The 20,665-nt window shown below is 49.7% G+C and overlaps 6 protein-coding genes across 14 annotated transcripts; 3 read left to right on the top strand and 3 right to left on the bottom strand.

Annotated features, from left to right (window-relative positions):
- Nucleotides 1-73: 73 nt before the first annotated feature.
- LOC122621888 (zinc finger MYM-type protein 4) lies at nt 74-7,560 on the bottom strand. 5 transcript variants are annotated; one of them, XM_043799896.1, is made up of 12 exons: nt 7,243-7,560; nt 6,044-6,961; nt 5,711-5,974; nt 5,600-5,644; nt 3,507-5,329; nt 2,132-3,207; nt 1,685-2,070; nt 1,497-1,622; nt 1,312-1,433; nt 1,125-1,254; nt 963-1,062; nt 74-899 (listed from the first exon to the last, which is right to left on the bottom strand). In XM_043799896.1, the coding sequence occupies exons 2-12, from the start codon at nt 6,900-6,902 to the stop codon at nt 725-727; spliced, it is 5,106 nt and encodes a 1,701-aa protein (XP_043655831.1). In that variant the 5' UTR covers nt 6,903-6,961; nt 7,243-7,560; the 3' UTR covers nt 74-724. The 5 variants fall into 5 exon arrangements, with proteins under 5 accessions (XP_043655831.1, XP_043655833.1, XP_043655832.1 ...); XM_043799898.1 differs by having other exon boundaries at nt 3,507-5,326; XM_043799897.1 differs by having other exon boundaries at nt 7,285-7,560.
- A 288-nt stretch (nt 7,561-7,848) lies between these two features.
- LOC122620084 lies at nt 7,849-8,975 on the bottom strand. The gene is made up of 2 exons (XM_043797379.1): nt 8,242-8,975; nt 7,849-8,190 (listed from the first exon to the last, which is right to left on the bottom strand). The coding sequence occupies exons 1-2, from the start codon at nt 8,923-8,925 to the stop codon at nt 7,930-7,932; spliced, it is 945 nt and encodes a 314-aa protein (XP_043653314.1). The 5' UTR covers nt 8,926-8,975; the 3' UTR covers nt 7,849-7,929.
- Nucleotides 8,976-8,987: 12 nt separating this feature from the next.
- LOC122620085 lies at nt 8,988-9,948 on the top strand. 2 transcript variants are annotated; one of them, XM_043797381.1, is made up of 2 exons: nt 8,988-9,274; nt 9,515-9,948. In XM_043797381.1, the coding sequence occupies exons 1-2, from the start codon at nt 9,005-9,007 to the stop codon at nt 9,800-9,802; spliced, it is 558 nt and encodes a 185-aa protein (XP_043653316.1). In that variant the 5' UTR covers nt 8,988-9,004; the 3' UTR covers nt 9,803-9,948. The 2 variants fall into 2 exon arrangements, with proteins under 2 accessions (XP_043653316.1, XP_043653315.1); XM_043797380.1 differs by having other exon boundaries at nt 8,988-9,466.
- Nucleotides 9,850-16,651, bottom strand: LOC122620083. Of its 3 annotated transcripts, none has more exons than XM_043797377.1 (5): nt 16,407-16,651; nt 16,240-16,339; nt 14,547-15,596; nt 12,260-13,840; nt 9,850-12,191 (listed from the first exon to the last, which is right to left on the bottom strand). In XM_043797377.1, exons 3-5 carry the CDS (start codon nt 15,169-15,171, stop codon nt 10,030-10,032), a joined length of 4,368 nt encoding a protein of 1,455 aa, XP_043653312.1. In that variant the 5' UTR covers nt 15,172-15,596; nt 16,240-16,339; nt 16,407-16,651; the 3' UTR covers nt 9,850-10,029. The 3 variants fall into 3 exon arrangements, with proteins under 3 accessions (XP_043653312.1, XP_043653310.1, XP_043653311.1); XM_043797375.1 differs by having other exon boundaries at nt 12,260-13,843; nt 16,407-16,650; XM_043797376.1 differs by lacking the exon at nt 16,407-16,651 and having other exon boundaries at nt 12,260-13,843; nt 16,240-16,353.
- A 440-nt stretch (nt 16,652-17,091) lies between these two features.
- Nucleotides 17,092-17,964, top strand: LOC122622343 (short coiled-coil protein B). The gene is made up of 2 exons (XM_043800729.1): nt 17,092-17,283; nt 17,361-17,964. The coding sequence occupies exons 1-2, from the start codon at nt 17,229-17,231 to the stop codon at nt 17,711-17,713; spliced, it is 408 nt and encodes a 135-aa protein (XP_043656664.1). The 5' UTR covers nt 17,092-17,228; the 3' UTR covers nt 17,714-17,964.
- A 228-nt stretch (nt 17,965-18,192) lies between these two features.
- Nucleotides 18,193-20,626, top strand: LOC122622342 (cysteine-rich hydrophobic domain-containing protein 2). 2 transcript variants are annotated; one of them, XM_043800728.1, is made up of 4 exons: nt 18,193-18,388; nt 18,777-19,185; nt 19,775-19,985; nt 20,049-20,626. In XM_043800728.1, the coding sequence occupies exons 2-4, from the start codon at nt 19,058-19,060 to the stop codon at nt 20,214-20,216; spliced, it is 507 nt and encodes a 168-aa protein (XP_043656663.1). In that variant the 5' UTR covers nt 18,193-18,388; nt 18,777-19,057; the 3' UTR covers nt 20,217-20,626. The 2 variants fall into 2 exon arrangements, with proteins under 2 accessions (XP_043656663.1, XP_043656662.1); XM_043800727.1 differs by having other exon boundaries at nt 18,193-18,411.
- The last annotated feature ends 39 nt before the right edge of the window (nt 20,627-20,665 follow it).

Raw genomic sequence — 20,665 nt, 5'->3', positions numbered from 1 at the left:
ATTTAAATCAGGAAATACTCAAATTTCGGGTCAAAAGGAACCCTAATCTTTAGCCAAATAAAAACCATCTGAATTCATAGAAAGTATGTATGTATTTATATATAGACATGTACATGCACTTCGATCTTGCAGTTAAGGAGTACAGCATTTTACAATTCAACACTTACAACAACAGCGCGGCTAATTGTTAAGGTTCGCATCCTATGTACAACTCACATTGTACATGTTCTGGTCATCCATCGTCAATCTATGTACATACATACATGCACTTATCCGGTCGGGCACATCGCTCTTGCCTTATCGTCTAAACAATCTAAGTAATGACTAAAGATGCATGGTTGTCTGGCTTACGATCCTAAAACTAATGAAAATGTCTCGGGTGTCTGCATGAGTGTGCGTGTGTGAGTGTTTGTTAAGTTCGTGTATTGCTGGTTGTTGATTCCTAAGATTTAGTCAATCGAAAGTGAGATGGGCTTGGTTAGCGTTTACATTTTATACAAGGTCACCTCTTTCAGCGATATCGCAACTATAGACAATCAAAATAGGTGTACAAATAAGTTTAAAACAATTTATAATATAGCACAACTCTCGCTCCTAGGTTAGTCCTATTTGGTTTTGCCCGCAAACAAACTTGTGCTAAGCACCAAGCCGAAGAATCGTCCTCCGGGTGTCATTGCAGGACAAGCCGTGCACGTACACAATGATATAACTGCCTAACTAAACATTAAGTCGTTAGTAGCGCTATGTTGATTTCCTTGACCATCTTGACGCGGTGCAGCATCCGCTGCAGTGCGTCCTGCCCCAGAGCTTGCGTCGAGTACCAAACCGGCGAGTCGGGCACACAGGAGCGCTCGGGTTGCAGATAGAAGACATCGTTGCGGGTCTTCACGCTCTCAGGGCTGTTGAAAAAACGTATAATGATTAGCAATCTATTCTGTTGGGTATCAAGCATACTAACTAACCATTTAGAGAGATAAAATTCGTAAAGGCGGACGGGACAGCGCAGCGGATTCTCTTCATTCTCCTGCTGCTCGTAGACTTTCTTCTTCCGCGGATTGGCATCTGTTTGAAATAGTATGTATGAGCTCATGTGCTGTGCACCTTAAACTAAGTCGAAGACTTACCCAAGCCCGCCTGCGGTGGATAGAATCGTAAGAGCACGTTTCGTGAGCCAGGAACTTTTGAATTCTGTGATGAGCGCTTCCAGTGCTTCATTATGTGCGAGAAGGATAACTGCATGTGCTCCTCCACAGTCTGAAAATACAAACGAATTTAGCGCAGGTCAACAAACATAGCATCGGTTATTCCTACCGTCAAATTGAAGTGCTTGGTGTTAAAGAACATCAGCGTGCTCAGCAGAACATGCGGAGAGTGGGCGCCCAGTTGCTTACACTCCCATAAATGCTCCTCCTCCACGCGAGTGACAATGTATTCTGCCAATGTAAGGAAAGAGGTGATTATGTTGGAACTGAAACATTGAATGTGATTTAACTTACGCGAATCGTTGTAAAGCACGGAGAACTTGCGCGCCACCTCGTCAAGGCACTCGGTAAACCGCTCATAGTACGGATCATAGAAGATGTTGTCTATGCGTCCATTTACATACAGATATTGCTGAATGCCTGAAAAAAAGATTAGAATGAAATTAAATAATACACTTTAACCCCGAAAGTTAAACACATACCCAACACAAGGTAGTAGATGGTGTCCGGCGCGTATTCCGTCCCGTTGGGCTTGCGCACTTCCTTGACAAAGAGGCAAAGCGAGTAGTTCAACTCGTCGGCGGTCATTTGAAGCAGCTCCGTTTTGAAGGGTCGCCGGCGCATTGAGCTCTTCTCGATGTCCGCGTTCTTCGTCATCACCCACTGCTTCCATGCGTTCACCCCGAAGGTGTACTTAAGGAACATCTGGGCGTCGGGCTTCTCCTGCGGCTGCTGTGCCTGCTGCGACTGCTGCTGCAGGGCCGAGTGGTCCATTTCGCCGCCGCGCTGCCTCTTTACCGGCGACCGGCTATTGCGGTTGGGTGAGTCCATGACGACGCCGACGCCGCGCTTGCGTCCACGAGGTGTTCTGAAAGTCACAATTCGAGGACTTAAGTATTGACTTTTGATTACCATCTTGCATTACTCACCGCTGCGTGGCATCAAGCATGTGATGCTGCTGGTCTAGATGATGTACTCCCATTTGTCCCATTCCGTCGTGTCCCATTGGCGACTGGCTGCTGATCGTATTCGCCGTCATCGACGTTTCCAGATCCACCGTCGAGGTCTGGTGATGATTGTCGTAGTCGCCTGTGGCCATCTTGAGGGCAATCTGTAGCATATCGTCGCCGTAGGGATTATGCCCGGCTCCACTGACGTCCACCACTTGCTGTTGTTGCTGCTGCTGGGCGACGGACTCGAGGCTGTTCTGGTACTGCAGAGTGACCAGGCCTGGATCTGGCTTGATCTCGTTGTCCGAGTCGGAGTCTGATTCGTGCTTCTCCTCAGCTACCATCTCAGCCATCATAAGCAACTCCGCCTCAAGCGGATCCTCTGGCATCTTGTCTTGTATCTTTTTGATCTCCTTAAGAATGCCTTGCGAGGTGTTGCGCGTGGTGGGTATGAAAATAGGCACCGGGATTGGCAGCGGAATGGGCACTGGCACTGGGAACGGAGCCGAGTACATGTACATGGGTTGCGGCACGAAGATGGGCACCGGAACGGGGATGAGCACCTTGTTGGAGTAGTCCTTCTCCGTCTGGGTGGCGCAATCCCGCACGTCCGGGGTACACTGCTCGCCCTGGGTCACTGTTAAGGGTTTACAGCTTATGTTCACGTTTCGCACAGACTTGGGATATGGTGGCACTGTGATGATCTTGGTCTCCGTTACCGTAGCCGGTCCGAAGTCCATAGTTGTGGTGGTATTTCGCCTGCCCGGTATTCCCATGTGGGAGCTGCCGCCTGACATAGTGGGCGATGGCGACCGTGCTGCGTAGTCAACCACGTGCTTGCGGGGCCTTCCTCGAGGTGCTGGCGTATGTACGCCCGACATGGACAGCGGCGGCGGTGAGGGTCCCGATTCCCGGGGACGTCCACGCTTGCGTCGTACCGTCAAATTGCCGATTCGGGCTTCAGTTTCGCCGCTGGCCAACGATTGCACCGTGGATATAACCGGTAGCATGGTGCCGGAACCGGATTTCTTGCCTCCAATGCCTCCTTTTCCAGTCTGCAAGAATCGGGCATTTTAATCATTTAGTTAATTAGGTATAACAGTTAATTAATTCACATAGGTTTCTGTCTTAGTTGGCATTGAATTAGGTTGAAATGTGAAAAAAATTGCGATCGAATACGAATTGTAGTACATGTATTAATAATTAAGCAGGTAACTCTATAAAGAGTTGCTACACTTCATTTATGTTTAACATTCCAACACTAATAGCATGGTTGCATTACTTTCTTAATAGTTTTGTAATATCCCAAAAAACAGTGTGTACCCCCAAATGTATTCTTCAGTTTTCGACTCACCTGGGAGAGCTTCAGTTTGACACGTTTGGGCAGACCCGTGGGAAAGGGTGCCGCATTCTTGCTACCTCGATTTGATTGCTGCTGGGACTTGGAGCTGCTGCTGGGAGGCAAGTCGCTGTCCAGCGTGAGGGGAGCGCGGGCGAACTGATTCTGGAACTGCATCACACACTGGTAGGTGCAGAAGTTGCGCATGGAAGCGTCCGACATGGTTAGGTGATACTGAGGCGTATTGAAGTTGGAACAATTGTCACATTTGGTCACCGCTCTTGCGGAGATGTTGCAGCTAACGCCGTGCATGGTCAAACAGTTGATGGAGCAGGTGAGCGTCTCCTGATCGTGGGGGCCACCAATCTGGTAGATCATATCAAAGTTGTACTTCTTTACCTTGCACCACTGGCAGGACACGATGTGCCTGTTGACGATGATATACACGTTAATGCACACCCGTGAGCAGAAGACCTTGGGTGACTGCTGTTCGTTGTAGATGGTGTAGGATTCGGCGCTCCGCCGCTCAAAGTATTTGGCGCACATGGCGCATGGATCAGCGTTCACATTGCTCACAAACTTAAAGGCCGAGAAGCAGGGATTCGAGCAGAAGTAGTGCTCTCTGTCCTCCAATAACATCTCCACCCTCACTGGCTTCTCGTGGTTGCACACACCGCACACATCGGTGCGTAGTTTTCGTCGGGGATTGCACATGCTGTCATAGCGACGAAGGCAGGCTTGCGAGCAAAAGTCCTTGAACTGATCCTTGTCACCGACCGGGGCCAGGAAGCCCTCCTGCCCACCGCTGATGTCCTTTTGGCAGCAGGAGCACGTCTTCAGACCCTTCTTGAAGGTGTTAAGGCATCCGGCGCAGCAGAACTGCCGCACATCGAAACCGAATCGCACGCAGTACTTGCCAAGCGCTATGGAGCTCACCTCCTGCTTGCAGGTCTCGCATGTGGAGCCGATAGTGCGCTGATAGCTGCCTAGGCACACCTCATTGCAGAAGTCCATGGTCTCCCACATGAGCTGTTTCTCATCGGTATTGATCTCCGCCTCGCAGTCGGCGCAGCGCCTTCGGAAGCTTTCGATCCTGTCCAGGCGCGCCGTCTCTGCCTCCTCCACCGTCCTGGCCACCACGCTGCTCTCGGTCCGTTTGCTGGGCGAGTTTTGAGGTGGCTGCAGCGTTGTAGCGCCAATGTTGCGCACTCGAATTGAGTGACGCTTCAGCTTGAATTTCTCTGGCTCCTCGGCGTTGAGCAGATTGAAGCAATCGTCATTGCAGATGTAGAAGCAGTCCTGGTCCTGCTTGATGAAGTACTTGCACCGTATCTTTTCCTTGCACTGCAGGCAATCTTGCGTATTGGCTGGAGTAGCTTCCTCCTCAGCCTCTCCGGCCTCGACATCGGCACTCGCCTCCGTTTCGGCGGCGCCTTCTTCTCGAACAACTTCCTCGACCAGGAATTTCTTGCGGCGCACAAAGTACTTGTCGGGTTGATCTTCTAGCAGGGCGTTGACACAGGCGGTGTCGCAGATGTACTCGAAACCACTGGGAGCCGGTACTTGCGGAGCTTCCTGCTCCTCAGCGTTCTCCTCCGCCTTGTCCTTCTCCTTTTCTTCTGTCTCCTCTGGACTCCTGTACCTGAAGCCACAATTCTTTTCGTCGCCGCACTGCTTGCACTTCTGTACGCTGCCAACGATCCAACTGATGATGATTTTCGGCGTGGACCCCGGTTCACCCGCTCCGGCACTGGAGGATTCCTCGGCTGTGGGCTCGTCGGGATCGGGAACATCGCCACCGGCCTCCTCTTCGTTTGCTGCCGCATCTACTCCATCTGCTGGCAGGAGAAGGGGAATTGCATTAGTTTATGTACACGCAACAGGTGGATAAATCAAATACAAATGTGAACTCATAAATAAATTAATCAGTGCTTAATCGGAAAATTCAAGTGCAAGTTCACTGATTTGATTGTTTAGGAAACAGAATCATTCAAATTTTTTGTAAGAAAACCGAAATACAAAGCAGGAGAAGCTTAATTAAAACAATACAATGCAGGCGAACAAAGGTGTTAGTGTGTTTTGCCCAGAAATTAACCCAATCTGCTCACCTTCGGCAATATCTGTTGCCGCCGCCTTAGCTCCAGCTTGAGCATCTGCAGGCAAAATGGATAGAGTAGATGTGGGATTGGGCATTTCATGTCTTAGTGTGGCGCACTTACCAGTTGGCGTGGATGGAGATTCGTCGGTAGCGTCAGCGGCAGCTGCACTGTCGTCTTCTGGATCGACGGCGGCATCTGCCAGGGACTTTCCATCGTTATCGGGAGTCTTGGCTTGCCGCTCCTCGGCACGCTCCTCCTCTTCGGCGGCCTTCTCGGCGTTCTCGCGGGCCAGTTCCTTTTCAGCTTCAGTAACTTCCGTCTCTTGATCGTCGGGAATGAGACAAACATCTGATTCCTCTGGCTCCAAAACATTTTCCACCGTGTCTGCAATGAGTATATTTTAATTATTAAGAGTTTATATTGACATACATCTAAAATAATCCGGAAACTTACCATCGCCATGTTCGGCTTCACCAGCTTCCTCTGCATTTTCATCCACCTGCTCCGATTCTGCATCTGCTTCTGCATCGGGATCATCTTCATCGGCGGGCGTCTCCTTTTCCCGCTCATCTGGATCTTGACCATTGTCCTGTTCCTCTAGGCTTGTGTCCACCTCATCTCGGCCCTCCGGTGGCTCTGCATCCTCGGCCTGGTGCGAATCTGCGCCCACGGACTGCATATCTACATCATCTGCCGCCTCTCGCTCCAAAGCTGCATCCTCCTCGGCTTCCTGCTCAGCTTCACCTTCTGCATCCGCCTCGCCTTCCCCTTCATCCACATCCATTGCTTCCGGGGAAGCGGGACCACCGTCGACAGCATCTGCTTCAGCGGCTGCTGCCTCCACCTCCTCCGCAGTGGCCTGAAGGGCATCTGTCTCCTCCTCCGCTTCCTCCGGCTCTTCTTGTGGATCTACCCGGACGGCTTCTGTTTGTGGCTGCTCATCCTCACCGGCTTGAGGCTCCTCGGATGGCGTTGGTTCCTCGGCGGGTTCCTCTGATTCCACGGGATCTGCTGGTGTGCTGGCCGCCTTATCTCGCGACTGATTGTCATCGGCGTCAAGTGATCCCTCGGAGATCTGTTCAAAGTCGTCCTCCGTCTCCTTGGCCGGATCCTGTGGCTGAGGTTTGCTTTCCGGAGCAGCTGCATCCTCTGCTGGCGGCGAAGCGGGTGTATCCAGAGCTTCGCTTGCTGCCGCCGCAGGCTGTTCCTGATCCCGATCCTGCTCCTGTTGTTCCTCTGTCCTAGGGGTGGCCGACTCCGGTCGCGCATTGGAATCGGCGCCGAAAGAGTCCAAGCTGGATATCTCCTCCATTTCTCTGCTTGATTTTTTAACCGATATTCGCTGAGCGTTTGTTTATATAGACATGAAAACTGCAACAAAAGGAAAACAAACAACAAATGGTTATTGCTCGCCTATCGATAACAATTGCGGCGCGGCGGACTATCGGCTGGCCAGGGCCCCACACCATTGCCGCCTAAAATGTGTACACACACACGCACAGGCACACCGACGCACACACACACACCGAGCCCACGGTACAGTGCACGAAAAAACAAAACATGCGCCTCCAGAGAGAAAAAAAATGGGGAAAAAAAGGAGGAGTGTGTCTGTATGCGCCGCTCTGCCAGGCAATTAATATTACTGCACTTGCATTATCTTTTTTGGCCGCGATGCATGGGCGGCTTTTTCGTACTTTTGTTGCGTTGCCGTACGGTACTTCGATAATCCGCAATCCAACCGCCGACTTTTTTTCGGACAGCACGAGTTTGTTGTGGTGAGCGCGTCTTCACAAGCCGCAATTAACTGCCTTTCACCGCTGCGCGGGCGGGCACATCATTAACGGTCTGCTCACGGTACGCGCAAAACTTTTCACCAATTACCAAACACCTTTTTGCACTGTGCAATTTCTTGCTTTCTGGCCACTGTGTGAATTTTCGGCTTTATGTGAGTAAAATGGCGCACCAGTGTACCAAATGCGGCCCTCGCATAACGCATTCGGTTTTCGGCTGGTATATGCCAAAAAAATACCGAAAATGGAGCATCAAAAAATACCAGTGTGTGAGGTGCACCGGGTTGGCAGCGCTGGCCGTTTGACTTTTGAAAAATGTGTCTATTGGATTTGACACTTTTGATCAATTGGAAATGATGGAAATTTATAACTTATTTATAGACAGTGTTTCGTCAGTCGATTCAATCTGCAAGCTTCTCGTACATGAGTTTCCAATTCGCCATATCCCAAAGGTGGCCAATGCAAAGCTATTGAAAACTGATATTTTATTGGATTCCTTTTAAGAAAATGGGGCTTTAGGCAAGAAACTTGGGGATTCCCCCTGATAATTTAGTTTTGGTTGATAAACCCCTCGGCATCCAGCAGAACATTGGGAAAATACTTGATAATCTTGGTGAAGTGTGGGAATTTTTGGGTATTGGCAAAGGTTATCCCATTGATCTCCTGGTACTGCTTCAATATCTGGATGAGCTCATTAGGAGGCACTGCATCCGCCACTAGCCAGTGCTGAATGACGTAGTTTAGGGCATAAACCGGGAGATTCATCAAACTGGGTTCTTGTATTAAAGATGCCCCTTCCTTCACGATTTTCTAAAGGATAATCAACTTAGTAAGAGTCATTTTGTATTCCAATCTACTCACCTCGAGGCACACCCGCTCCACATCGGTTATGTTATGCCGGAATGCCACGTCAAAGGCAGGAAAGATCTCATCTGGCGGCCATTCCAGTTGCTCCAGTTTCTCTGCAAAGGAGCGGAGCAGCTCCGGCATGTTGTAGGCGCAGGACAGAATAAATATATCGCCCACCAGCTTCAGCTGGACCAACGGCGTTGTCACCTCAAAGGTGTATATGAACTCCAGAAAGATCTCCACGCTCTCGGGCGAAACCCCATTAATCTGCAGCACGCCGTTCCAGTGCTTGTTCTGATACACGTCCTGCTCCAGCTTGTCGGAGGCGGTGGCCAGGAAGATCCGGTGGCAGCCAAACTTTTTGTAACACACACTGACCGCCGGCTCGTCGGATTGGGGGCAAGTGCTCAGAACGTGCACCTGGCAATCGGCATCGGCTCCACTGCGAAAGTATTCCAATCGGCGGGTTCTACTTGTGGCGTGATTGGTTCCATCATTCGAGAAGCCCGCTCGGATATCCCCAACAACAGCGGTGGTTCTGGGGACCACCAAGCTATCCATATCCGCACTGGTCTTGTGCGATGATTTCAAGCTACGGATTCCTCCCTGGTCATCCGTCTCCTCCTCCGGGTCGGCCCATCCATTGGTGCTACCCTGGTGGGTTCCGCCGGCGGCCCCTTCCTCAGAGTCTGACATTCCTGCCAGGGAATCCCAATTTTGAATTTCAAATTGTGTGCTATGTGAGAGCAAAGGCCCTAAAAAATCCCCAGTCACTATGAACTGCAAGCTGCGTCGCCTGGACCTGTTGCGGAATGGCCAAAAGTCGGACTGCGAGCTCCACGTTTGGCATCCGGACAAGGCGAAGGAGGGCAAGCGTTGTCCATGCATCTTCCGCTGCCACCAAGTGATGCTCATCTCCGCCTCCGCGGAGTTTGAGCGGCTTATCCGGGATCCCGAGTTCCAGAAGAACAAGCGAGTGCTCAGCGTGGAAGACGCCTCCTCCACCGCCTACGAGGCGCTGCTCCTCTACATTTACACGTACGAGGTGTGCAATGCAGTCACCATTGACATGTGTGGCGACCTCATGCTGCTGGCCGAGCGCTATCAGATGTTGGACTTCATGGACTGCTACATCGACAAGCTGGCCCACCAGGAGTGGCCCATGGAGGTGGTTCTGCAGGTCTTTCACCTGGCCAGTGAGCACAACCATCCGGCTCTGATGGATCTCGTGGCGAAAGTATGAGTTCCCATACTTTTATCTTGCTTAATCCCTATGCCTTTCCAGAAAATCCTGCCTGTAGCCACCCAGGTTCTCAAGGACAACTCGTTCCTCAAGCTGAGTGTGAAGGAGCTGAAGGCTCTAATGATAATCCTGAAACAGGATGGAATTCTTTCCGATCACGAACTGCTGACCTCGCTGAAAAACTACCAGGAGGTGAACAACCTGCGCTACGAGAACATGGAGCACTTCCAACAGTTCGTTGAGGTGACCCAGTTGTTTGGTCACGTCCTCTTCGAAGTGGATGGCACCATGGTTCTGCGCGAGGCGGATAAACCTTCACCAGAGGAATAGGCTCAGACAACTATGTAGGTTCAGCCAAGGAAATAAGAATGGATGGATTACATATCTAGAGGGATCATTTATTGGATGAGGGGGCAAAAAACAAACAAAATCGAATTCATATCGGCTTATAGAATAAATACTACCTATAAACATAATACCCGAATGGGCCGAGGCCGGTGCAACAAAATAATCTTACAAATCAATCAACGGAAGCGGGATGCCTGGTATCCGGAGTTCTAGGAAGCCGTGCGCAAGGGCATGCGCACTTCCAGCGGCACCATCACCACATCGGCGTCGGCATCGCCATCGGCATCCTCGTCAATCACCAGGCAGCTCGGCTTAACGCTGAGAAAGTCATCGCTGTCGAGCATCACGTCCTCGTCGTCCCCGCTCTCGGAGAGCTCCTGGTCGTGCTCCGCCTTGTAGCCGTTGCTCTGGGACTGCTCCTGCTGCTGCTTTGCCGCAGCAAGAGGGGTGTCCTCCTCCCGAATCGGAGCATCGGCATTGATCGCCAGTCCGCTGGTATTGGAACCAAACTTGCAGACGACCGCGATGCGCAGATTCACAATCAGGGAGTAGAGCTTTACGGCCGGGCCCACCTTGAGCTTCAGGTACTTGTCCAACTCCTGGCGCCCCAGCATCAGCAGCGCCCTGCCGTCGATGTCCTGGTCGAGGATCAGCTTGGCAATGTCAGTGGAATTCAGGGCACGCTCGATGTACTCGCACACATCCCAGCTGGTCCAGTGAAGCGGATTGGAGCGCACCTCGTCCAAGTCAAAGGCGCTGTTCTGCTGCCAGAGGCGATAGTTTTGCAGGAACTGTGGTCCGTAGTCCTTTACAAAGGACTTGGCTATGGCCAGGGAGCGTTCATCTGGCACCTGCTCCGCATCCTGCTTCTGCTTTTTCACAACCTTCTCCTTCGGTGGAGGCGTCTTTCGCTTGGCTTGCGCCTTAGCAGCCGTTTTCGGCTGGATAACCTCTGGATGGGATTCATCCTTAACGGCTTGCTTGGCCTCCGAACTAGCTCGCTTTGGTTTCTTCGCCCATCCACGTCTGATATTCTCGGGCGCCACACGCGGTGGCTTCACCGTCTTGGAACGCCACTGACGCCAATTCTCCGGCGCATACGGACAGCAATCCCGCAAAGCATGCACATTGAGATTGAAGCGCTTGGCGTTGCCATAGCCCCGACATCCCTCCACATCGCAGGGCATCACGGACTTGGTCTGGAGATAGCCAGGCGGAGTTTCCAGTTCGTGCGAAGTGGCCTCGCACCAGCCGATGGGGTGTAGATCCGGACTGTCGTCCTCCAGCCAGAAGTAGTACTCCGTGGGCCAGCAGTCCAGGTGCAGTTGAACCCGGTAACCCTTCCGCGTCACCACAGTGGCCGGACGAATCAAGCAGGGATTACGCTGGTCCACCACCTCCAGTTTCATGCGTGCTTGGTACTCCATCGGCTGACGTGGTGTGAACAGCTCCTTTGAGGCGGCCATTCCTCCAACCTCTGATATGTAGTCATCCCAATTGAACGCCGACTTTTGGTAGTCCGGCGGAACGATCAACTGCTGGCGTCCCTCGTGCCAGCCGCAGGGATGGATGTACGGTGAGGTGATGTGTACCCACAGGTCGTAGCAGTCATCCCAGCCGTCGAAGTGGACTCGAATACGCTCGTCCAGAATATCCGTCACTGTGGCCACACAAATCTTTCCCGTGTCATTTAAATCCTCCGCCTCGAGATGCATGCCCACAGCGAATCCGTTGCGAACTCCCAACTGCTGCTGCATATTCAAATGAGCGAAGAGCGCCCGCGGAGCCGCCTTGCCGCCCGTTTTCACCAAGTAGCGGCTCCAACTGAAGCGCTCCGAGTTGTAGTCCTTGGGCGCCTGCAGAACGCGTGCTGTCTCATCGCACCAGCCTGGCGGAAAGATGTCCTGCGAGTCGGCATTCACCCAGAAGTCGTACATGGAGGAGTATCCATCGAAGCTAAGCTTCAGCCGATAGCCACGCACCTCGACAATGCTGCAGACACAGAAGAGTGAGCAGTTCTCCGGATCGATGGCCTCCAGCTTCATGCCGCGCTCGAAACAGTTGGGACTGATGGGGAACGGGTTAAGGAACAGGTGGATGGGCGCTGCCACATCCTTTCCCTTTGACTTGAGGTACTCGCTCCAGCGGAATGGCTTCCTAGCCTTATCCTTTTGCCGTTGCTGCAGCTGTTCTTGTATGGCAGACAGAGATTTCGTTTGGGTTTTGTAGTTGGCATGCTGCTTTTGTGGCGGATCTGGCACTGTTCCAGCTGTTTGCTCTAGCTGGGTACGGCTTATCTTGCTGTCCTTCTGAGTAGTCGTCGGCAGACGACGCTTCTGGGATCGACGCACACAGCCAACAGAGCAGAAATCTGTGGGAGAACATAATATATAATATATATAAAATATACAGTCTTTGGAAAATGATCTCTTTACTCACGTGGTGCCAGAAAGTCAGCGGCGGGACCGTGGCAATTGCAACGCTGGCACAAATAGAGAAGCGGATGGATGCTGCCCGATGGCCGGCGGCCCGGACGATCATACAGAGGCCGCTCGAAGTATGCAGCTGGTCCTTGGCGCGGCTGGCAGCGCTCGTTTATCTGCAGGAGGTTGAACTGGTTCAGCTCGAACCGGATGGTGGAGTTCTGCAGGTTGGCCGGCTGCTGGCCGCGCCATTTCAGCATGGTCAAGTTCTGCATCATGCTCCTTTTAAAGGTATTGGTCTTGCTGCCAGGAGATGGGAACACATCATGGTCGTGAGCTTTCTTTCCATTCTTTACAGGTGGACGTGCTGGCTTTGCATCGGCTAATTTGGGCGGCGGTGACGTTTCCGATGCATTAGAGCCGCTCGAGGAGGAAGAAGAGGAGGACTTGGGCGGAGTTTGGGGCACCTGCTCATCGCAGCGCAACGAGCGCTCAAAGTCTTCCCTGCTCAGTGGCAGAGATTCCGCCTTAATGATGCTTATGCCAGGCAGCAGACTCAGTTCCTCCTCGATTTTCTTGGCTGGCACCTCCTCCACATCGCTGTTGGACGAACTGCCGCTGGCACTGGAAGAGATTGTCGTCACGGAGGAGTTCTTTCTCACGGGTTTCTTTTTGGCCACCGCTCTGCTGGTGGTGGAAATGGTTATCCCTGCGGGCAGAATGGGCATTGTCATCTGTTTCTGCTTCGGCGTCTCCTTCTTTTCCGGCTTCTGCTGCTCCTCCTCGCTCTCATCGTCATCTTCTATGGTGATGGTCTCAATGGGCGCACTGGGCTGCTCGATTACATCCACTTCCTTGGCCATTATGGCCACCGAATGACGACGCTCGTTGCTGGCGACTGGAGAAGGGGGATGGTTGGACACGAAGGACTTCGAGCGCTTCAGCTTGGGCAAATCCTTGGGCACAGCCGACGGGAGTTGAGTGATTTCCTTGGTCACCGGTGGTTGCAGTTGCAGAGTGTCCATTGGCTTCTGTTTCTGCTCCTGGGCAGGTACCTTTTTCTCCTTAGCTTTGCCATTTGTGGAAATCTCTAAAGGTTTAGGAGTTGGTTTGGGTGTTGTCTTGGGTGTGGGCTTTGCACTGGGCCCTACATCAACCTTCTCTGGAGCTGTACTAACTGGCGCCACTTCCGGCACAGTGGGCGTTTCCTGGATGGGCAGCGGCACTGCCTTCATGGCCACGGGCTTGGCCTTAATCAGGCTCACGTGGTTGTTATTGATGGTCGGCTCCTCCGTGACAACGGGCATCGTTTTGGCTGCAACAACCGCCTTCAGTTGGCTGGCACTATTATTATGTTTGTTGTTCTGGACGCTCTTGGTCTTATCCTCGCCACTGGGGTTCGGCGATGGCAGAAGTTTCTTCACATGATTGGCTTTGCCGAGAACGAGGGCATTTGGATTGTTCTTGACCTGGTTGAACTTTAGACGCAGCTTGTCCACCGCCACCTTGCTGAGTATGAGTGGCGCACGTGGCTTGAGTGGATTGGCCAGCAGGGAGATCTGAGCACCCGGAACCGTGCTGGGAATCTGGACAGGTGCTGCTGCACGGATGCAATCAAATGGAGAGCAAGAAGACAGATAGACACGAATTAGCATTGAGTTTTCTTTAATTAGTCACCCGAAGGCAATCCGATTGGATCCTCCATTGAACCCGAACCCGATCCCCGCACCCTGCGCTCCGATTGACTGTTGATCCAAAATCTTCTCCTCTTATTGCAGCTGCAAAAACCTGATCGTCATCATCGTTGTCGCTTTGCTGCTGTTGTTGTTTTTGCTGTTTTCGCTGGCACCCCGCCTTTTGCATACTGCTATTGATAAAACCAGCATATATACACCATATATATTGGAAATAGCAATAAATTCTTCGTGTTTATTTTCCAATTTGTACCGCCCCATCCATGGAACTCAATTCGATGGTTGAACTTATTTCCGAAAATGGCACACGCACACAAACCCTATTAAATTGGTGTTATGAAATGTGCAGCAGTCGAACAACAACTAAAAACTAAACCCGCAGAGCGATGTGAACAACGAAAGTAAACTATAAAGATTGCCCCGCACCCCACACGCACACACACACTCACACACAGAGTTACACACACACTTGCAACAGTATTTCCCATTTTCCGACTGGCCTCGGATCTGGGGATCTGCTCTTCCTCTTCCTGTTCTTCGGCTGGCGGTTGGGAAGCCCACTTGTAACTCATAACTTACATAACTTGGAGGAGGGGAAACCCTACTTACCCGTTTGTATTTTCGGTGGAACGACCGTTTTGCCCACGAGCGTTAAAGGTGCTCCTCCAGTTCCAGTTGCGCCTGCTGCACCCGATCCTCCCGGCTGCACGGGCGTCCCGCTGGTGTCAACGGTCAGACTGCTCTTGTGCAAAGGTGTTCCGGAGCGTATGACCACAGGTTGGGTATTGGATGCACCTCCGCCAAGCAGCGTGGGTTTGCGATTCGGTGCCAGAATGGCCACCAACGGCTGGCTAGGATTACTGGGCGATGGCACCAGCTGAAACAGGGGCGCAGCTGCTGCTCCAGCAGTGGCGCCTGCACCAGCGGACTTTATGGAATTTGGCACTATGTTGACCGCCGTCAGTTTGGATTTCATTGGCTGGACATTGCTGATGGTGATGTTGCAGGTTTTGTTGCCGCCCATGGATGCGAGGGGCAGGAAGCGCAACTCCTCCTTGCGCGGAGCCAGCGTAAGGAGGCTGTTAGGATTTGGATTTCCGCCGGAGACGGAGGCAACACCATTTCCATTTGTGGTGGCCGAAGCGATGGCTGCTCCACTCGCTGGCGACATGGAGATGGATATATCGCGCTGGAGCTGCTTGGCCTCCGCGCTGGCCAACGACAATGGCAGCATTTTGAGTCGTTTATGCTAAAGACTCTATCTGTATTTTGGTTTTCCCAGCGGAAATCGAAACTATATTCGCGTCTTTACAATTTTTGTACGTTGAGGCGCACAAAAGTTTTTGGCATTTTACACTCTGCACCGGCGTTAGTATTTTTTGTATTCCCCCTTTTCACAAAACTCTTTGCCGATTTGTAATTTTCTTTATCGCCCGATTTGTGCTTTATATACGTATATTCCGCAATCACTTTTATACTTATTAAAATCGTAGCGGTTTTTAAGTTTTTGAATTAAAGTTATTGTTTCGCGCGTTTTTTTGCACTCATTATCTGTGTTTCTCGGATCTCGTAATATACCAACGGTTGGTATTTAAATGCGCAGATTGCGAATTTGTTTTAAATATTTACGGTTACTTTGGGTTTGTTTTTGTTATTTACCTGAAAATGGTTAAGTAAGATTTAGTTTCAAGTGCAATAAAAGGATTTTTAAGCTGCAAAAGTATGGTGATTAGAAAATAACTACCAGGTAGCAGTTTCTTTGCAGCTTGCAAAGTTGTGGACGTGAAAACCGAGAGCCATCTGGTCTTATAAAATGGACTATTTATTACAGCTGAAGGTTATTAGTTGCAATACCTCCGTTAATCGCTATCCTTGCTAGATCTTTTTATTGCGCTTAGTTTTCCTTTTATTTGTTTGACAATTTACCCGCGGCCATTGGGCGAAACCCCGTTGCCCTGGTACGGTCACACTGGATATATATTGAATTTTGATACCATTTTTAGTTATGCTGCCTAAAGAGTTATGTTATCTCAAAAATGACCTGACCCTATAAATAGATACTCTGTTCCTTATATCCCACCTTATGACCGCGTTTATAAGCCCTGGATGATAAAACCGATCCGATCTCCCAGCCCCATGTTACGTAGCAGCCCCATTCAATGTCACAATAACAGAAACCTCTTATCTTGGTTCGGATGAACCACTAGCCAGGGATTTGGGCAAGAGCCCATGGAATGTGTCTAGATTTTCTACTTTCTGGGAGTCAGGGGCACACATTGCCAGAATCCAACTGTTGACTTACCCGTACGCGATTCTTTTTGCCCGCGGAGCGAAATGAAATGTACAGCCTCGGAGGAGGCGGAAACCAGGATATCGGGATGCTGTTCGCTGGACGGACGCAGCTGGAATGAGAGAACTTTAGAAAGTCAGGTCGAGTGTCGAAAGGTGGGCCAGGATATATACGCTTACCTGCTTTATCCGTATGATTCGATTGAACTGCAGTTGGTTGCTGCGAGGGTGTTAATGCTCGTTCGACCTCGTATATGCAGGCAAAAACGAATGCCCAATGAAATCGGGCGGAAAAACTGAACAATTCAAGCACACTTTTCACCAGGTAAGCAAGCTAAAGCAGCTCGAAACAATCCGCACTCCCAGCGAAACGGAAGCGTTCTGTCGTCCAGCAATATTAAAAACTGCAAAAGCATGTGTGTATTTTAATTTCTATGATCGAACGTCACAGGTGGCAACTCTGGTCGCCGATTCGTGTGCGCCTGTTGTCGGTTATTTTGAAAAGGCGGAAATAAAATGGTCAATAAACACGCTGTCTTCCAAGTCTTGTGCGAACTGTCTTGGAAACGCGGTATTTAGCTCTCTTAAAAGCTTAAGTGAATATCATAAGCTGGCTTTACAAAGGCCTTATATTTTAAAACAACTTAATACGGAAATGGCCCCAATATTCAGAAAAGCGGCTTACTTTCTCGGTACACTTAAAACGAAAAGTGTTTGCTTACTGAATAGATGCAGATATTTTAAACCGCACATTAACTTAGCATTTTTATCTAAAACAATTGTTAACAGATTACAAAATGCAGCTGCTTCTTCTTCGCTTTAAAGTTCTGCTAGTATTGGAAAATGCCGCGCATACTAAACAACGGCAGCGCCAGCAGCTAGTGTTGCTCAACTTCACAAAGGGTAGTTTTATTTTTCGTGTCAATTGTTAAGAGAAATTTAGCAAAAGTTATTAGAGTTAAAGTTTAAAAGAATAAAGAGTACTCTTGAACACTGCCAGCCATGTCCCTGTTAAACAATGACGACAGCATTCCCAACATGGACGAGGATCCACAGGGTGAGTGAAATCCGAAGGGAGTGGGTGGAGTCCCAAGTGATGATGTTATCATTTGCTAATCCGCCCCAAAAACACAGTGGTCATTCCGGACGACGAGCCACCGGCGACGGGACGAATGCCCAGTGGGAGGTCCATGGACTCCTTGCGCTCCTCGTTCACCAACCGGAGTTCTACGCCAGATTCATCGCACAATTCGCTGGAGGCCATGGAAATGGCCCAGGACGATAGGGAGGAGAAGGCCCGCCTCATCACACAGGTCCTGGAGCTGCAGAACACCCTGGACGATCTGTCGCAACGCGTCGATTCCGTTAAGGAGGAAAATCTCAAGCTGCGCTCCGAGAACCAGGTGCTCGGCCAGTACATCGAGAACCTGATGTCAGCCTCATCGGTGTTCCAGTCCACCAGTCCCAGTGCGGCCAAAAAGAAGTAATCTTCTGAAGTCCATCGACCCACCGGTACTGGAAACCAAAAACCTTCTCAAATATGCCTTCTCGTTCACGCTAGAGCTACATATGTATATTTTAATCTGTAACACTCGTAATTAAGCTATTGCAATGTTATTTCAGTTGCCCAATTGTCGAATTTGTATTTGTTTAGGCTTAAGCTTATGGCGCGCTATGTATTTTATACATAAAAGTAATTAATTTATATAGATAATTAATAAATCAATATTACCCCATCGCAATTAAAGGATTTGAAAAGGGAATCGGGCTGGCAACACTGCTAAGCCAGCTGCCTTTGAAGGTTGTTAAACAAAATAGCCGTGTTCAAATTGCATAACTTACAACATAGTGTAATTTTTATTAAATTATAAAATGTATTTATTTATATAAATATTAGCCATAATTAAAAAAAACACCTGTGTACATTTTATTTGAAAATTTTGAGCTGCCACCAACGCAACAGCCTGGCATCCCTGGTCGGCCAGCTGTTCGTCGTGGTCGTGCAACAACAAATTGAGCAGTGAATTTTCGTATTCGGAAAACGTAGAAAGCGTGTATAAGTCGTAGTCTCTGCTCGGAATTAATCGAAAACAGTCCCAAGCTACAGGAAAAACTAGAAAACCGATCGTGCTTACACCAAAATAACCCAACGTGGAAGAAAAGTGATTGCGAAATACGCTGCAAGGTGTGTGTGTGTGTGTGATTTGGTGCTCTGTGAGTGGTGTGGGGGAAAACAAAACATTTACGTTGTGGTTTTGCTTTTAATGATGTTTGTTTGAGTGGGAAATTCCAACTTTAGTGGCTATTAATGGAACGCAAACATTTATCTGGCCTTCCTTTGTATTTGGAATCTCTTCCCCTCCCGCTCTATCTTGTAGAAAAAGCAACAACAAAGTGCACACAGCGGCCAGTGTTGTGAAACACCCCCCACACACACACGCACGCACACGCGTTGCATTTATTGTTTTTTAATATGCACTTTATTTTGAATGCCACCCACCAACGCCCCGCCAACCGCCACCCGCTCCGCCCACACATTTGCGTCAACAGAGGAGGCCAGACGTCATAATCGCATCACTGGAAAGCGCGACAGACGTCGACGTTTTATGGCGGAAGCAGCAGTGTCAATCTGCGATTGAAGGACAGCTCTAAAGGAACACCCAGATCCCCGCCAGCAACGGCAGACAGCAACATGTTTTGACCTCCCTCTCGGCACAGCTGGAGCGTCCGCTGCTCTTCTCTGTTCCCCCTGGTCACCTAGTCACCCGTTCTCGCCGCATCAACCCATCAGCCCTTCATAACAGGCACAAGATCCATAAGCACGGCCAACCATGTCCTTCTCCGACTTTGACGCCATCTACGAGGATGAGCAGCTGGACGAGCTGGAGCACTTCCAGGACCAAACAGTGGCGCCGGTCCAGGAGCCTATCATCATACGCGGCGCTGGCAACATGACGGTGTAAGTGGGTCTATACACGAGTGATAAGCGGGAAACCAGATAGCTGGTGTAGTTAGGAGTGTAACCCCATTCAGAAAGACAATAACATTATCAGCACTTCACACATGTCAATGGTGGATCACACACTTGCGGGCAAAGTAATAGCGGAAGAGCCATAGTAATACGCAGTGAGGGAATAACCCAATTATTTCATTTATTAAAGGATAGGATGCCACAGAGATTCTTTTTTTTTATTTATCTACAAATGTGGCCCTTGAAACCATACTTTGAATAATTTCTCTTGTCGACAAAAATGTAAAGTTATACAGAAAAAAATAACGAATTAGTGATTCGACCATTGGTGTATGTTATTAGCATTGATTGCTATATGTTCTGCATGAACCTATTTAAAAAAGTAGTTCAAGGTTACCGCCACCTAATTTCGATCTAGGCCCTGCATTGCTATTGATACCGCTTGACCTAATTTTTGGGGGGGGAAGGCGGCTTTGCTGCCCAGCAGTCAATTACGGGAAGGTTGCATAAGTGATGAGTCAGGGCAGAATAGTGCATTACCACACCAATTCAAACTTTCTCACATGCTTACTTGCAGGTTTGGGCTGAGCAACCGCTTCAACGCGGAGTTTCCCTGCGGTCTGCTGTCGCGAGTGGCTCCCGAGGAGTTCAAGGCGACGGTGGGCCGGATCAACGGAGTGCTGAAGAAATCCCTGCCCGTCAACGTCAAATGGCTCTTCTGCGGCTGCGTCTGCTGTTGCTGCACGCTCGGTTGTTCCCTCTGGCCTGTCGTCTGTCTCAGCAAACGCGTAAGCCTAAGATAAATCTAGTAGATTTGTTAGAATTCTATCTTAAACGCTTCACTTTTGCAGACACAACTCACACTGGACAAGCTGTTCGAATGGGAGAATAATCATCTATATCATAAGCTGGGCCTGCACTGGCGACTGCATAAGCAACAATGTGATTCCAATTCCATGATGGAGTATGTTATTTTAATTGAATTTATACCCAAAACGCCCATTTACCGGCCCGACTAAGTGCCGGACATTAGGAGGGGCATGGGCACGGTATCGCGGGGTCTCGGGGTCGTAATGGTAATTGTAAAATAAACACTAGCTGCTAACACTTTGCTTTAGGCGTTTACGGATCGTGCTAATCAGCAGAGAGTAGAAGTACACTAATCCATAGGACAGGCAGGCACAGCACACAAAACGGGCATTACCTAATTTAGTGCACTCGCAGATTGTCATTTTATACTAGTATTATTTGATTTTCGGTTTATAACAAATGTTTGCAAACTCTAGGCGGTAAGATTGATTTTTCGTAACTTTAGGGCGCTCTTCTACTTTTTCGATTTTGTTTAGTTGTAAATTCTTATTTGTTTCCCAAACTAATGCAATACTATTTAATAAATTTCTTGGTAGGAAATTTAAATGTATTATTAAAAGTTGTGTTTTTTTTAAACTGCATTCATATCAAATCGTAT

This window comes from Drosophila teissieri, chromosome 3R, assembly GCF_016746235.2.
Source record: "Drosophila teissieri strain GT53w chromosome 3R, Prin_Dtei_1.1, whole genome shotgun sequence".
Taxonomy (NCBI): domain Eukaryota; kingdom Metazoa; phylum Arthropoda; class Insecta; order Diptera; family Drosophilidae; genus Drosophila; species Drosophila teissieri.
Note: the sequence above shows the minus strand (reverse complement) of the source record. Positions and strands in the feature narration are given on the sequence as shown.